Source organism: Poecilia reticulata, chromosome 5, assembly GCF_904066995.2.
Source record: "Poecilia reticulata chromosome 5, P_reticulata-male-v2, whole genome shotgun sequence".
Classification (NCBI taxonomy): domain Eukaryota; kingdom Metazoa; phylum Chordata; class Actinopteri; order Cyprinodontiformes; family Poeciliidae; genus Poecilia; species Poecilia reticulata.
This window is the reverse complement of record NC_088834.1, coordinates 18,228,101-18,245,336: the sequence shown is the minus strand read 5'-3', so window position 1 is coordinate 18,245,336 and position 17,236 is coordinate 18,228,101. Positions and strand designations below refer to the sequence as shown.

Genomic DNA, 17,236 nt, shown 5'->3' with positions numbered 1-17,236 from the left:
TGAGATGAATTATTAAAAAATAGTTAAGCAGTTTTAGAGACACAACCAGCAAAAATGGAGAGAAAAAAACAAAACAAACAAAAACAAACATCTTTATATTAATTAACATATAACTTAAACAACATTTCTTCTTAGTATTGTGCAGCTTGTGAATTTCTGGGCCACAATGGCCACAAGTGCCTCAAGTGCTGGTTGAGGCATCAGAGAAACCTCTCAGTAAATTCACTTTAAAGTACTCGTTCAATTATTAAACCGTAGAGAAGATAATGAAGTATTTAAGAGGCAACAGATAACTAATTTATTAGACTGGTTTCGGCTGGCTTTGTAGCTGTTGAAGTTGGCTCAAAAGTAAGCAACACCTACCAGATTATGGTAAGTGATGCTGACCTCTTTAAATACATTTTATTATTTTATTTTTTTTCTAGACAGTGTTTGTAATGATTTCAGCAGAAAGCAGGTGTGTGCAAAACACCTGTGTAACTCTTGTTGACATAAACCGTCACTGTCTGATAGATGGGCTGTTTCAGCGGGCAGCAGAGATTAGCCCTGTTGATGGAAATCGATCAGGATGAGCCATATGTTCCCCGTGTTACTCAACCACTTACAGCTGCTCTTTGAATAATACTTTTATGAAAGTGAAGCTTTCCGTTTCCCTGGAGGTCAGTTACATCAGGTCAGTACAGCCGTGATTTAAGATGCTGAATTCAGTTTATATCACCACTGCTATTGTTTGGGAATTTGCACCGGAACATGAAGTTCATTGGGTCTGGTGACTGGAAAAGCTCACTGAATTTTAATAAGTAGATCAACGATTCTCATTTATTAACAAGTACCGCCTCTGACTACTAATGTTTTCAAGTCCTACCATACAGTCAAACGTGTTTTAAAAAGTAATACAACAGAAGGTGGATATTTTTAATTGGCACAAAGTTTTTGAATTTAGGACAGCAACCAAAATGGCTACTAAAAGTCTCAAAATACATTTTTCTCTTTTAGAACCTAAATCTTTTACCCGGCTTCAGTCGTGTTCAGAAGAAAAACATAAACTTTAAAAAAAAATTTTTTTGTATTTTTATGTTTTTTTCATTTTTTATTTAAACCTTTTTTTTTTTCAATCTCATTGCATCTTTTGATGGAGGCCTGTCTCATTACCTATCAGAAAGAAACTTCTTGATTGAATAAAAATCTTTTCTTCTGAATAACTCTGTTTTATTTCCGCTGCTTTGCTGCGGTTAAAATGAAATTTGCAAGAAAGCTTAAAAAAAAAAAAATCTAATTTGAACCCAGAAGCTAGAACTTAAAAGTTGCAGGTATCACCTTGACTCTAAATTGAGATATTTTTTACTGGCAGCGTCAAAGTCGGCAACGGTTCTGATTTCGGCTGATTCTGAAGTGCTGAATCGCATTTGCTCGTTCAAAGTTCAGGTCTCCTTTTTGCTTTTCTCAACCAAAATTTTCCTTTAAAGTCATGATGACATATGTTTGGACTTCCAAATGATGTGTTTACATTTAAAAGAGACATTCATTTTAAGTTTTAATCAGCTAAAAATATGTCTTAATTCTCAGTTCCTTTCATAATTTCTCACTTATATCTTGTTATTTTGTTTTCTATAGCTAATCAATATATATATACAATATACTAACAGCTTAATTAGTTGTTCTACTTGTAAACAAATTCTATATTGAAGTTACTAAAATGTCAATATTATAAACTAATAGTCATTTTTAATTGACTCGTTTGTATTTACGCACGTTGTTTAATACTTTTGAAACCTAAAGGAAAATATTTTTGACGACTAGCACATTTTGTGATAGATAAATATACTTAAATAACCTGATAAATTCCTACATTAAACTCACTGTTTGTAAGTTTTCATCATTTTACACAGAGAGTTAAAATCCAAAAAGTATCATAAAACACTGACATTTATCTGGCTAGCATCAGTATAAATATATTTACATGTTCAGCTTTATACTGTCTATTAAAAAAGTTGAATTTTTTTTTTTTATCTTACTAATTCATTTATGTGTTATTTATGCCACTTGTCATAAATAACAAGCTCACTGAATTTTAAATGACAAGCAAATGTAACTTTGGGTTACATTTGCGCTTGCAAATTACTATAGTGAATAAAGATGAGTTAAGGAGCAATTAGTAATGTAAGCATTTAAAACAAGTTTCTTTTAAGCCACAACTTTGGGGTCCATTTAAGTGCCTCTTTTGAAGACTTTCCTGACCCCTTGTCCTGGAAGCACTTACTGCACTCACTGGAGGTCACATACTTACTCTGGGATCCTATTAAAATGCCATCTTGTGGCTGAAAATATGACTTTGTAGTTTTCCAGTAAAGACAAGATAAAGAGAGGCCAGGTGCCAAGTGAAATGAGGGCTTTAGGACTGGGTGGGCGTACTAAATCAGCTCCTTAGTGAAATTTATAACTCCCACCTTTGTGTGACAGCAACTCCTTAGACCGCTTGTTTCTCCAACAAATTAAATTACTCGAGCCAAAAACAAAGGCGATCTTTAAAAGGGTAGATTAAAAAACAGACGGTGATGTAGGAGATGCAAGAAAAATACAATGTTTTATTTACTAAAGGAAGCTGCGATAGATGTCGGAAATGAGGGAAAAGTAACCCATCCGTCTGGCGTACGAATCAGTGGATGCTAACATTTAAACTGCGGCTGGATGTTAAGAGGCAACAAATGACAAAGGAGCCAAGTGAAAGAAAAAGCTTGCATTACCAGTCCTCAGGATCCCTGGGGAAAAATTAGAGCCACCAACAAAACTCTCAGAGCCTCTGGGGACTGCGTGCATACCTCGACTGCGTCTGGAAATGTGTCACTAATTCTTCTGGCTTCCATCAAGGTGAACCACAATCATGCCTCTTAAAATTGGATATTTTAAAAGCAGCAACAATAAAATCAAAACATGACTGTGTCCAGGTAAATAGTTTTTTTCTGGTAAAGGAGCTGAAAGAAGGCAGTTCAAATGTAGAACTTTCCTTTCCTATAACCACTACGAATCAAATTGTATATTTTAATCCACACTGATTAACATAGAGTGGCTGTAGACTTGGCAGAAAGAGGTAGAGCGTGCTGACACACGGTGCGTTTTCTCTGAGAAGTGGAACACCCTCCAACCACCTGATCCACGACTACTGACAAGTCCCTTTCAAACGGCCTTTCTTCTCCTGTCTGAGGCAGACAAATTCATCCCTCTTGTCCCCAAACAATCACCTCTTTTCTTTCGCCTGTTGCGCCAATGAAAGGTGGAGGGAGGCTCCAGGAGAGAGGGAGGGAGAATTACATCTGCCTGACAGTGCTACACTGTAGGCACTGGGTTAATGTCCTGTGTGTTAGGGCCCGTGGGACTGGGCGTTTGGGCCCCACTATCTTATAACACAGTTGACAAAGAGCCCAAGGCTGAGCCTTGAGGAAATCTGAGAGGCGGGCTATCTAGGCCGGGACGGGAGGACAGTGGGAAGGAAGGACAAAACATCTCAGGTACTTAGCTCTTTCCTTGCCCCATATATGTCAGTGTTTGCTGGAGCAAAGCGACTTGCATCCTTTGTTCCTGCTTCAGATACCCAGACTCAGTGACGGAACAAAATGCACATGCCGTTCCCTGCAAAAATATTCAGACTCCATGAACTCTTTCACTTTTTCTCGCCTTATATTTATGGGAAATAGCAATACAAAGTATCATCTAAAAGCTGAAAGACTTTTGGAGAATGTCTCTATTGACATCCAGAAAGTGACATTTCTCACTCAGTCAGACTTGATGGAGACAATCTGTCGACATGAGTTTTGAAGTCTTACTAGAGGTTTTCATTTAAACTTAGGTCTGGACTTTGACTGGGTCATTCTAGTACATGCGATTGCTTTGAGCTACACTAATTAATTGCAGCTCCATCTGCATTGTCCTGTTTTTAGCAGCTGCTAACATGAACACACATCAGTAATGTGTGGAGGGAAGTATAAAATGTTTTAATCTTGGGTTTTGTCGGCTTGGCAGCTCCCTTGTGATAAAACTATTCAAAGATGAGGTCCAGCAATCTGTCTTGTCTCAGGTCACTTAGCATGATGCATCAAATGGGTTTAAAATATGATAACTGACATTAATAAATTGATAAAACTCATTGCAGTGTTCTGATGTCCTTTCCTTCTAAGAGGTATTCTTCCCAGAAACCCATGAAATTAGCTCCATCTGTCTGCCCAACAACTTAAATATCCCCACAGCTTGATGCTGAGTAGACTGAGTAGTCAGTGTGATCTGGAGTGTTACTGTTTCCTCACACATAGCATTTCACACGTAGGTTCCTTCTTCTCCTCATTTGCTGCGTTCACATGTGGAAACTACGATTTTGTCCAATATAATTGTCACAAAATTCCCACCTGAGCTGTGGATTTTTGCAGCGCCTCCAGAGTTTCTATAGACCTCTTTGCTGCTTCCCTCCCCTTGTTTGGCTGGATAAATGTTTCAACCTCACTTTTCCTTAGCCTTATCTGGAACTTTAACTTTTTCTTGTGTTTTCATTGGTATTCATGATATGGTTTGTTCACAAATGTTTTTTTTTCCCCGAGAAGTGTTTGTGGTACGGTGGCTGACAGGTGTAAAAGTGCTGCAAACATATGAATGATGCAAATTCCAAAACAAATGCAACAGAGAAATGCTGCGAGCAAAAACAATACTGCAACCGCATGAAATTCAAGCAAAGGGAAAATGCTGCAAATCACAAAAACAAGTATGAAATGCTGCGAGTTCATGTCAAAAAATGGAAATTCTCCAGGCGAAGAGGACTGGCAGGAAACAGGCCTTGTGAAAGCGAACTGTGCTTTCCCAAAAAGATATGGTTAATATCAGCTAATTTATAGTTTATCAAAAGGGAAGTAACTATTTTTCCACAAATAGACAGAACACAAAGTGATTTAAAAAAAAATGAAGTTATGCATTTACCCAAGTTATCTTTGTGATTTAAAGGCACAATTTCAGCATTAAAGAAAGCACAAATCTATAAACAGCAGCACTGTTTTCTTTGACCCAGTCTTTTGCACATCAAACAAGCAACTTTACTGCAAGTCAGCAAGACCCTTAGGACCCAATCACTGAGAGGAGTTTATGCTGGAGGCCAAGTGTCGTTGCTGTTTATGTTGCCTTTCAGCTGACCTTTCCGTGACCTGCAGAATATACAACAGCTCAGAGCAGACGTCCCTGTGGCACTGAACAAACCACTGGGGAGAGAACAAGATGAAATCTGAAACGTGGTACACCAAGAACACATAACAGACAGAAAGAGGAAGTCATGATGACAGACAAGCAAGGAAAGTGGTTGCACTGAGTTAGAGAACGATACGAGAGTTTTGAAGACTGCGTCCACCGGTTTATGCCATCAGGTCGGCTAGAGTCTTTAGCGCTGGCTGCTCCAGCGGTTCTTATACCACTCAGCCATTTGAGTCAGATTACGACTCTGATTAACACGATTTGCTCTGCAGTGTGTGTTTCACATGGAAGCTCACTGGTAGCGCAACACAGCCAGGAGTCCCTGTTGGCACGGCTCAGACTAGCGGCTAGTTTCAGTCTCTGGGAGCAACTAATCTGGATCATTGCAGATAAATTAGAGTTTTTATCTACAGCAGGTAAACTATTGACTGCTGAAAATGTTTTAATATGACTTTACTTAAAGAAAGTCAGAGCTTCGGTTTCTATCCATACTTGGGAAAGTTTTCTACCCACTTTGTCAACTAATGACTTAAAGTGCTCTGATATAGTCCACTTGTATTAACTTGCGTTGTTATGATACACAAGACTTGTCACTCATTCTGTGTTGTCCTTGGTCTTGCCTCAGTCTAGACCCTGCCAAGGCCCAGACTTCTCTCTCTCCAGCCACTTGGTCCAGTTCCTCCGAGGGAATCCCCAGGCATTCCCAGTCCAGCCAGGAAACATAGTCCCTCCATCATGTCCTGGGTCTTCCTGCTGGGACCTTCACCTCACCAGGTAAAGCAGCATATCATCCCATCTTACCGCCTTTACCTGAAGCTACTTTAGTTGGAGACTTCTTGCTGATATCGACCAGTCTAGTGTGGAGGTAGGAGAAGGTTTCAAAATTAGTCTCGCCTTCGTATTATTCTCAGAGAGCAAATGTTTCCTCACTGCACACTGATGAAGAAGACGAGCCAAAACCTCTGCTGTTAACGTTTTCTGGGGTTTGAGCTCTTGCTGCAGGTCTTCGTCTCACCAGCTTTCAGACTGAACTTGCTGGAAAAGCCAGACCTCTGCAAACAGGCAGTTCTTTTGAATTTCCTTTGCTTGTGCACTTGATGATTCCAAATTACTTTCAAAGCTCCATAACCTACAACGACATGAAGGCCTTAAACAACTGTTAAGGCAACGCTGGATGATGACGTTATGTTCACATGCGCCTGATGTGTCCCGTCTGAATGTCATTTATGTAATTTTGACTGTGAATGAATGTGGCAATGTCCCAACTTATACCTCACCACATTTTTTCACATTTCACCGAACAATTTAAAAGGTTTTCATTGTTTATGTATTACTTTCATTCGTCAGTATTGCTATTAAATTTCCACGTCCAAATAAAAGCACAAAAAGTTGTAGGCTTCTTCATAGGAGTATATAGCAGCAATTATTTGACAAATTATCTGCGAAACAATCGTTTGTTCGCGGTTGTATTTCATTGAGCATAATTGAGATATTTGAGAGAAATGCAGCTTGGGAAGCTGACATATCTAGGTGAGATGCTACTTGAAATGTTACTGGCAATTTGCAAAGCCGTTAATTTTTCTTGACACTGATTAGCTAAACTCTCATAAGAGACGATCAAGAAAACTGTATCTAAAACGCACATAGAACCAAATCCGTGTGTACGTTTGTACGTTTTTGTCCGTATGCGTCAGAATCCATTTTCACCCCAAAGACTCACAGCACTGAACAGGCAGGGAAGACGGTATAGTGAACTTAATCTCTTTATTTGTTAGAGTATAAAGGTTGACCAGTTCAGACAAAGCGCCTCAGCTAAAAATATACTCATAACTGTGATAACAGCATCCATATTATAAATCAGATGATATAGACAAAAGAAAAAACAATAGTGAAAATAAATTATCTGAATAACAATATTAATTACAATAACAATATTTATAGTAAACAGTGTTAACATTAAAGTTCATAAACCTTTATTGTTTCCTCTTGTGGAAAAATGCTTTTAAAATCGTCCATGAGCCAAAAAGCCAGCATTTTTTAAGCGGTAAAAGGATTTTTTTTTTTCTGTCTGGGATGCAGCCTCCAGTCTCACACATTTACAATATTCACAGTTACTAGGGAACCTGCTCAGCACATGTTGAGCTGAGATGAGCTGAGCCTCTGCTCAGGCAGTCACTGGGGACAAAACTACATGGTGCAAATAAATGTTTTATGTGCCTCAATAAAAATAAAAGATAAAAAAAAAACTTAACAAAAAATAAGAAGGCCCAATGTTTCTCCAGCAAATTCTGTACCTGTTGATAGAGGAGAAAAAGGGCCTTTCTTTACACAATGTGTGACTGCTATAATCGATCGAGACACATGGTCGATAAAGACACACGTGTTGCACGTCAGCAGGTCTTTACATCCTGTTTCTTACTCAAACCCTTATCCCCTTATATGAAACCATTTCAGGATGCTAAAATCCCGTCTCCTCAGCCCATCGCCGTCACCATGTTGGAGTGGTGCGGGTGTCCGAATGACGGGTGAATCGGGGTGGGCGTGGGGAACATGTGGTGTCCAGTGTGACCGAAAGGCGGCAAGTGGCCCATGGTCATGTGACTGGCCAGAGAGGTGGCGGTGAAGGAGGAGCTCTTGTCATGCAGACTTTTGGAAAACTCCTCGTAGCTGTCGCTGGCCCGCTTGCTCTTTTTGGACTTGTTGGACATTTTCCGGTTGCGAGTCTGTATCCCCTCCTTTTTCATGGTAAGAGGCCGGTTCACCTGTCGAAACGAGGACAAGAAGAGGAGGTCAGTTATGCCTTTGATTAGAAATTAAATAAGAACATTTGTAAAAGCACGAGCTTTTATCTGAGTCATATCTAAACAAGCATAATTATCCATCATCAGAGGAAAAGATTCATCTTTAAGACTTTAAAAAGATTTCACCCAACAGAATTCAAGTATGTTCAAGTGGCGTTCAGGTATGTGCTGGTTACCAGTATCAATGCATAAGAAGTTTTTTAAGATGTTAAAGTTACAAAATCCAGCTCAAAAACGAAACAACTAGAGGTTCCCCGGCTGTATAAAGCATAGAGTAAGTCAGTGCTGCCCCTCCCCCACCTGTTGCTTTGCACTACCAGTCTGTTGGCTGATTAACTTGGGTGTTTGGACAGGTAGAGATGTGGAAGCTGAAGGAACTGCGCCCATCTCTTTTGTTAAAGCAACACTGTAATACTATTGGACAAATATTATCAGAATGTTCATTAAGCTGCAGGATTAGTACCTGAGAAAATATCCCCCCAATTAACTAATTAATGTCAAGATTTGTTTATCTGTAAAGAGCAGCAAAGGTAGTGCTGAATTTGGATTTCTGCTTTACAATCAAAACAAACAAACAAATAAATGTGATGTGTGAGCTTGTGGAACTTATGTAAATCACCTTCAAGGCAAAGAGTGTAAAAAACCCTTGGTTTCATATTGTGCTCTAATAATTTTCCATTTTGTAATTTTTCAAAAATAAGCTTGATCCCTTTCAGATTGTTGTGGGTTTTCTAATTGTTTATCTGACAACTATCACATCAAATTTAAATTATAATTCAATTTGTCCAGAATGTTTGGTCAGCTGGATAACACAGAAACGTCATCAGAACTGGACATAAACAACACTCTCAAAAACAGTAGTTATGTAACTTTATAAAGCATTATGGGACTTTAAGTTTTAGTAAGTACATCTCAAAACCAAACTGCGCATTTGTTGACCAGGAGAAATATATAAGATAATAATAAAGAATAAAATTTTTCTGTGAAGTGGTGTGTTTTGCTTCCTAAATACAGAAAATATGCAGTCAGTCAATTGTTGTTTTTTCCAATGTAAACCTCCAGCCTGTACATGTTATTGAGTTAAAGTTATTGGTGTGGAGGGAAGCCTCAACAACAGTCCCGCCATTGTTATTCTCAAGGGAATTACGCCTACCATGGAAACAATAACACACAAAGAAAGAAAACACCAAGGAGAGCAAGAGTGTCTGAATAGGAAACCCCTCAATTCTTCCTCTTCTCTCTAGTTTGCATTGCTGTCTAAATACTCGACCATCAGTGGAGTCGTTCAGTTCACGTCCACTCAGCTTCATAATGAGCTGACGCCAAGCACTCAAAGGAAACTTACGTTATGCAGCTTGTAGTAGAGGCCGCAGGCGTTGCACACCGGGTCTCCGTTCGCGTTGCGCCGCCAGAGTGTGGTGGTGGTTGTCTGACAGTTAGCGCAGCAGGTCCCCGCTCGTCTGGCAGCCGACTGCAAATTAATTAAGATTCAGGTTTGACTGGGGCTGAACACCAAAAGCAGACAAGCAATGAGACTTTGAGAGAAAACGTTTAATTTATTTTTTCTGTTTTGCCAACTTGATCATACTGTTGCTACATAGTTGCAAAGAAGTGATTGCAGCAAAGTCAGTGACTTGACAAATTGACCACAGCCTTACATTTTGACTGTACGTTACAGCATCTGAACCTGTCTGTGTGGTATAATTGATATTAGTTAGCATGAACTAAATTCCTTTATTTATGCCTATTTTCATATCACTGGATTTGAAATGGATCTGTGTGTAAAACATGAAACAATGACCTTTATGAATCATCGAGTTTCATGCAAAATAAGACAAAGGCACTGCTCATATTTAGCTACATGTGAATTTTGTCTTTATATTGTGAGAAGGGTTTTTTTTGTATGCATTGAATAATATTAGCAAGAGAAATTGTTTACATTTTGATAAGTCATGTTAGTTTGCAAATACAGTAATCAAGAATGAATAGATTTGAATGAAATTAACTATTTTACTTAGATAAGAAGTCGAACCTAAACAAGGAGATGAGAAATTTTACTGACTTTGACTCAGCGAATTAGCTACTCTCATTTGTTAGTTTTGGTTTATATTATTATATATTTTCATGAGTTGTGATATGAATCAATGTGAGAGCTTAATAAAAACTAAGTACCTGACTTGTAGTTGGGAAGATTTGTGTGCTTTGAAACTCATCTCATCTTGTTTTAGCTACATTAGCAACAGTGCTAATGTTTAAGTCAAACTTGCTAGCTAACGGATCTTTTTCTTCTGAGGAACTCATTGCAAATATACAGTTTTTGGTAATATTCCAAATTTAGCAGGGGGAACCAGGGAGGGCACAGTGTCTTGTTCATGGATGTACAGAATGAAAAAACAGAGCAATATTTCATTGTTTATTATAATAAATGAGGCACAGAGTCGCTCATGGCTCCGGAGCTGCAGGCTGCAGACCTAACAGATGGGAACTGTGATCCTGTCTCAATATGGCCGAAGCTAAAAGTAAAACACCATTCATTGTTGAAGTAAAACTCTGAAAGTAGAAACTTAATTGGTCAACGAGACTATTTATATATTGTTTCTGTGCCAGTGCATAAAATAAGAAACTTATAATTATTTCTTCCATATAGGGGCCACAAAATGGGCCAGGACAAACCATGCATACACAGCACAACATATCTATGGTTTACATTAGTTAGGTATGCATCCTAACTTAAATAGTCGATTAAAAGAGTTTAACATTTTAGAGATTATTCGCAAATTCTTATTTTTTGTCTCTTTAACATCACCAAACAATTACAATCTGATTGAATAAAACAAATTTTTTAAAAGTATCTATAGCTGTTTATCTTAAAACCATGCTCAGAAGTATCGATTAGAATCTGTCAGTCAAATTAATGCACTTTGTTAAAAACAAAACCATATTAATTAAATCCAACAGATTGTTTAGTTAGTGTAGCAGCAGCTTTATAAATTAAGCCTTGTTTATTTTGAGAACACACTAATTTGACTCCTGATTTACATTAAGTTAGAGGATGTAAACATAAAATCTGTCTGTCGTTGTTGTTGTTGCGTAATGTTTTGTTGTTGCTTTTCTTGCATAGTATAATGAAACGATGCCCTCTGACACATATGTCATCTTCCAAAAATGCCCTGCTGCGCCTATATTTTTTTAACTCCCTGCGCTGCTCTGTCTCTGTGTGGTGGACGGAAAGCTTGACCACTAAAAAAAGTGAGGTGTAGCCCTGTAGTTAGGAGGCCAGAGGAGGAAGTCGTGCAGCTTTATCTGGAGCGGTCAGGCATCCGGATAGGAAACAACTGGAAGGCTGCTGCTACTGCCGCCGCTGAGCGAAAGGCACGGTGCGGCACTGCGAGCCCGGGCCGAGCTGCACACGGAAGACAGAGCTGATATATGACCGTCTCTGTGTGCATGGGCCGAGCCAGAGACGGGGAGAGGAGGGGGGAAAGGTCGTACAATTTATATGAAGCAGGCAGTTGTTTTTCTACTGTTTTTTTTATTTTTAAAGGAATCAGTTCTTATGCGTAAGCAAGCACTCCTGAATGCAGGTGAATGAGGCCTCTTTACTTTTTATCATCTTGTTCAAACCACTGGGTTTTTTTCACGCTGTAATTTTTCTATGGATTTCATCTGAGGTTGCAACATTGCTGCTTTTTTTTCATGTAAAAACAAAGAGAAACAAACTGCTGATCTTAAACATTTTGGGAAATTTTCAAAAGAATACAACTCTTTTTTTTAAAATCATTTTCCATCCCAGCATAAATAGGTTGCATCACTGCTAATCTGAGAGATTCAAAACTGAATAATAAAGCGACATTCATCATTGGGGTTAAAATATGAATGTTTTTTGTTTTTTGTATCAGTTTTTGATGCAGGTAAACTTAAACGTATAGCAGGCACATTTCTTGACTTCATATTACTGTGAAATGGACATAAACAGGGACGAAAAAATGATGAATATTCTATTCTACTTGGTAATGTTTTCTTTTCCTTCTTGTTGTTTTCTATTTTACTTATCCTATTCAGTTCTGTTTGTTTATGTTTGCTTATCCCGTCATATTTAAGGACAGCACATGATCTCTGATTCTGATCTCAAATGCAGCTGAAAATCTCTTAAAATGTTTCCTGACAAACACAAACCTGTGTTCAGCTCTGTGGGGCTGATTCCCATTGCATTAACTGTGACTTTTAAAAAATCATCACCTGGAAGATAGGATGACTTTTTACAATCTACAAAAACAGTTAATATCACCGTGTGTGAAGAAATGGTAAAATAATAATATTTCACCCTTTATTACTGGGAGCAGAGCAGCACTCTCCTTTCAACATGTCAGCCGGTGTTACATTTTCAGCTCCAGGTTTAAGAAGCACATAGCAGAATTAAGTGTTTTGTTTGAACCGAAGTCCATCTGGCCTGCTATCAATGGCAGTATCAGAGGTGGCCGTAATAATGATAACAGCAACACCACAGATGGCCTCTCTCTGCTTGCTGCCTGAGCCAAAGGAGCAATAGGTGAGCGAGAAGCACAATTCCTGGAAACCGATTGGGAAAATATAACTTTCCAGGAATTGTTCCCTCTCCCCTCACCCTTCACCTTACACTCTCTTTATGTACTCTGTCTCGCAAAACACGCACACACACAGCGACGCTGGCTTCTGTACGAAGGGGGTGGAGGACTCACCAGCCTGCGTTTGGGTTTGATGAGCGGTCTGTTCTGGCCGTTCATCTTGTGGTACAAGCCGCAAGCGTTGCACAGGTAGTGTCCGGTGCTGTCCCGTCTCCACAGGGGTGTGGAGGTGGCTCCACAGTTTACACACTCACGGCCCTCTGACAGGGAACATGCATGCATACACAGGTCAGTTTATCAAGGAGAAATTAAGTTAAGTCAAATAGGTGATTTTTTTTTTGTAAACACAAGGTTATACAGTTTTATTCAGCTCAAGGAACAATAGAGTTGTGTGTTAAAATCTCAACAATGAAGCAGAGCACTCGTAAGTTTATATATATATATATATATATATATATATATATATATATATATATATATATATATATAGAGAGAGAGAGAGAGAGAGAGAATTTATGTTTGAAAATGATCTGGGAAATTACAACAATTGTTTCAACATTACCCCTGATGCTACACAAATCAAACACACTGGAAATAATTAAGGTCAGTATCATAACAGAAACTTTTGTTTAAGACATGAAATCAGCATCTTTCTATTAAAGCTGAATAACTTGATGCTGAATAAGCTTCCGGGTGTATAATTACGCCGCATATAAACCAGGAGCATGCTTGAATCTCTGGTCTGTAATCAAATAAGAGTGAGTCAGGACAGTGTCTCTGAACAATCAGGACAGCGCCTTATGTAACAGAGAAGTGACTCCCAGTCTAAATATCGGGTTTGTGGCTCCCACTCTTCTCAGCTCCGAATGTGGATTTTCCTTTCACACCTCTGGTCCGGATCCAGTTCTCTGTAACCTGCTGTTGCTGCAGCTACAGCTGCTGCAGCAGTCAGCTCAGCCGTAATTACACAGTCACAGTTAACTAAAGAGGGTTTTACAAGTCACTCTCCTCTGTCCTATACAAATACGAACTACTCACTGATTCTGTAGTTTGCAAGGAAAATATTTTATATTTTTAAAATGATTGTGAATTTTAGGTTTTAATTATTCATTGTTGAGGAATACGTTTTAAGTTTGTTTTATTTTCTTCACGAAATTATGATAGAAATTCCTCATGAAAAAAAATTATTAATTAATTAATTAATTATTAATTAATATCCTGACAGTCAATTGATGGACGATGTTTTCTTTTCTTTTTTTTTGTATTTTTAGTTTTATAAAACTGCGTTTTAAGTGGTCGCTTAATCATTAATCATTTCATACATTTAACAGAGCTGTCAGTTTTTAACATTTTCCGACCTACTGATGCTGATCTCTTCGCCATTTCGCGCCTTAAAAGATCTGGACGTTTCGTACCCGAAATTAATTTCGGGATGCTTCATACTCTCGTGAACGATTAGAATTAAAGTAATTTTCTACAAACTATTCGTAAGCTATTCTAGAGAGATGCGATCATATTACAGTAGTAAATGATATTCATGAGCTGCTCACTTTGTTTTTGTTTGCTCTGTAGTTGAAATTTTGCATATTTTATTTATTTCTCTCTCTTTTTTTCTTAAGCTTAATTCAGCTGAATTAAAACCCGCAATAAACGACTATATTTAATCATATCTGAGATCTGGAAGCTTTTTCCGAAATAAATTATAATAATAAAATAAAAAGTAATAATCTAACAGGGTAAATATAACGATACACAGTAAAGAAGCACAAAATGGGAATGCGCATGAATTTGTGAACGGGCAAATTGACCGGAAGCCTTAACACCTACCATGGTTTACATATGTCGATAATGCACATTATAATATAAATTTAATAAAAACAGAGTTAATCTGCTTCTCTTTATTATCTGATTAAACATTAAAGGATCCCAGCCTGCAGACCCTCCATAAAATCATGAAACCGACAGGCAGCCTTTTCTGCACATGCAGGCTCTTTTTTTCTTATTTATTTCTCTCCCTCTCTTTTTTTTCTTTTTCTTTCTAAGAGTTAATACCCTTGAATTCATTTTGGATTTTGGACTGATGTTTGGTGTTTGCTCACCGGTGCAGGAGCGCGCCTTGCTCTTGCTCTTGTGGGAGAAGCCGGGCGAGGAGCCCAGCAGGCTGCCGGGGTGGAACAGACTGCCGCCGTAGTCGTGGGCCGCTTGGAGAGAGTAAGGGGCGTACGTCGGTATGGGATGGTGCGTGGAGGGGGTCTGGGCGCTCATTGAGGCCAGGCTGCTTCGGAGCGGACTCGAGTCCTCCATCTTCATGCTGTCCGATAAAGACAATTGGTATTTGATAGATTCCTTCTCGTCCATCCTGGCTGCGACGGCGGAGGAAGGGGAGACGGCTCCCGGGTCTGGGGAGACGTCTTTCGGGGGAGTAGGGGGGAAGGTGTACAGGTGGGAGTTGGTTTGGGACGGCGGCGTCAAAGAAGATGCGGTAGCCGCGTTTGAGTTGCTGCTGCACGGGTAGACGGCGGAGAGGGCGCCGGGGGAAGCGGAGCCCGGGTGGTGCAGGCTGGGCTTGCTGAACGGACTCACGGCCCAGGCGTTGTGGTGGTGGTGGGCCGACAGGGCTGCTTTCCCTCCGTCCAGCCATGAGATCCCCGGGCTGTGGAGGAGATGAGGCCGGCAGACCTGAGTCCCCGTCAGACGAGCTGGGAAACAACAGCAGAAGTTTATTATAAGAAAGATGAGATGATGATGTTGGTTGAGGGAGTTTGGATGCGAGGAGACTTGTTGATTCAGAGGGTTCATTCACCTTATTTACATGCGCATAAATATATAATGTAACCTAGGTTACTCAAGTAAAATAAAACGTGCAAGCCAAAAGAAGTAATTCAATGGCCTATTTAAATCCACATAACACCCCCCACCAAAAATAGTCTACGTTGAGTTGCTGTTTGCATTAAAATTGCACGAATTTAAAGGCAAAAAAAAAACGTCATGATTACAGTGTGAACTTTGCCAAAAAAAGACCCTTTTGTATTTTATTCAAATTACCGTGCGCTTGGCTGTAGGACACCCTGGCCCTGGCTGTGTTTGGGTAGTAAGGGTTTCCCTGCGAGTCCAGGTGATTAAAGAAAACGTCCACCTCGTCTGGAGGGAGCAGCTGTGTGGTGGGCTCCATGTAGCTGTGACCCAGGCCGGGGTGGTGAGAGTCCGGGTGTTGTCCGTTCAGCATGGCTGCGTGGGGATGCATCCAGCGGGGCTGATCAGCCGCTACATCCATCTCTCTCTCTCTCTCTTTCTCTCTGGAGGTTCCCCGACGCGCCTTTTCTTATTATTAATCAAGAGAATTAATATCCAGGGAGATTCTTGAAAATAGCGTCCTTTTAAGAGCTCTTGACAGTGTCCATGGGCTGCTTAAGACTACTGATGTTGTGGCTTAAATTCCTCTCTGGGGCATGGACAAAGCTTTGCATTCAAAACCTGCAAGAAGCGAACATGTAATTAACACTTTAAAGTTGCGTTTTGCGACGTTTGCGTGCTTCTTGGTTTTTAAAAATCTGAATGGATGCACGTTGAAATCTCATCACTTACAGACGCACGTCGGCGTGCACTGTTACTTTAAGCACTCAGCAGGCGGCCTTGCTCAACGTGACAGTAACATAAACATGCCTTACCTATTTAGGCTGGTGCTTTTGACCTCTTTGGAGAAACGGCTCCCTGTCTCCGCGTCGCGCTGCAGGTCGTCTATTAGTCAGTGTTTGTCGGAGTAAACTGCGTCCGCAGGGACTGAAACCAACGCGCATAACTGCGGCTGACAGCGCGGGGCCAGCCTAGTTAAGGAGTCAAGGGCGGAGTCTAAATTGGCTGGGACCCAGCCAATTGAAGTCTGCCTCCATACAAAACCTCAGAGGCAAAACCTCTGGCCAGAAAATCACGGAGATATGTTTCTATTATATTCATGAATGCCCGTTGTCTGACTGCCAGACTTTGCGTAATTTAATAAATAACAAGAAATCCATTTTCCAAAAGAAAACTTAACTTTTTTTTTTTCTGCGACAAATTGACTAAAAGTATTTGTATCTGGGCGATATAAACAACAGAATAGGTCTGTTACTAATGATAATCCACTGATGATTTTTTAATCTACAAATTGCACAGAAAAACCTGTTTCTTCTGTTTTGCCTGCATTTCGTTTAATGAGAGAGCAGATTTGAGAGCAGAAGTCGTGGCTACAGGAAACCAACCCCAGACCATCACACTACCACCTCCATGCCTGATTGTAGCTATTTTTTTTTTTTAATGTTAGTTTTACACCTGACCCAATGGGATCCATACTTTCAAATATTTTATTAGTCAAAAGTCTGGAGATCATCATGTTTTTAGTTGGGGTTTGGCCAAAAAACTCTATAATGGATTCATTTTTTCCCAGTCTCATTCTTGAATCATGAAGTCTGAGCTTAACTAAAGCAACCAGTAATTTCGTTAGACTGGCCGCTCCTGGGACGATTCCCCAATAGTGATCCCTCTGTTATTTTGATAATGGCTCTCTATGTTGTTCAATAGGATCCCAAAACCTTAGAAATTGATAGATGTCAACAACTTACTTATGTCATA

At 39.6% G+C, this 17,236-nt stretch overlaps 1 protein-coding gene across 1 annotated transcript; it reads right to left on the bottom strand.

Annotated features, from left to right (window-relative positions):
* Positions 1 to 6,970: 6,970 nt before the first annotated feature.
* gata2b (GATA binding protein 2b) lies at positions 6,971 to 16,905 on the bottom strand. Its single transcript, XM_008409885.3, has 6 exons — positions 16,297 to 16,905; positions 15,674 to 16,102; positions 14,728 to 15,327; positions 12,743 to 12,888; positions 9,370 to 9,495; positions 6,971 to 7,985 (listed from the first exon to the last, which is right to left on the bottom strand). Exons 2-6 carry the CDS (start codon positions 15,900 to 15,902, stop codon positions 7,698 to 7,700), a joined length of 1,389 nt encoding a protein of 462 aa, XP_008408107.2. The 5' UTR covers positions 15,903 to 16,102; positions 16,297 to 16,905; the 3' UTR covers positions 6,971 to 7,697.
* Between the last annotated feature and the right edge of the window lie 331 nt (positions 16,906 to 17,236).

Bases quoted from the DNA above. Each gene is read 5' to 3' on its own strand.
- gata2b (XM_008409885.3), bottom strand. From the start codon at position 15,902: ATGGATGTAGCGGCTGATCAGCCCCGCTGGATGCATCCCCACGCAGCC. The intron at 15,328-15,673 runs GTAATTTGAATA...GTTGTTTCCCAG, and splicing joins GTCCTACAGCCAAGCGCACG to CTCGTCTGACGGGGACTCAG. The intron at 7,986-9,369 runs GTAAGTTTCCTT...TCGTTTCGACAG, and splicing joins TCTACTACAAGCTGCATAAC to GTGAACCGGCCTCTTACCAT.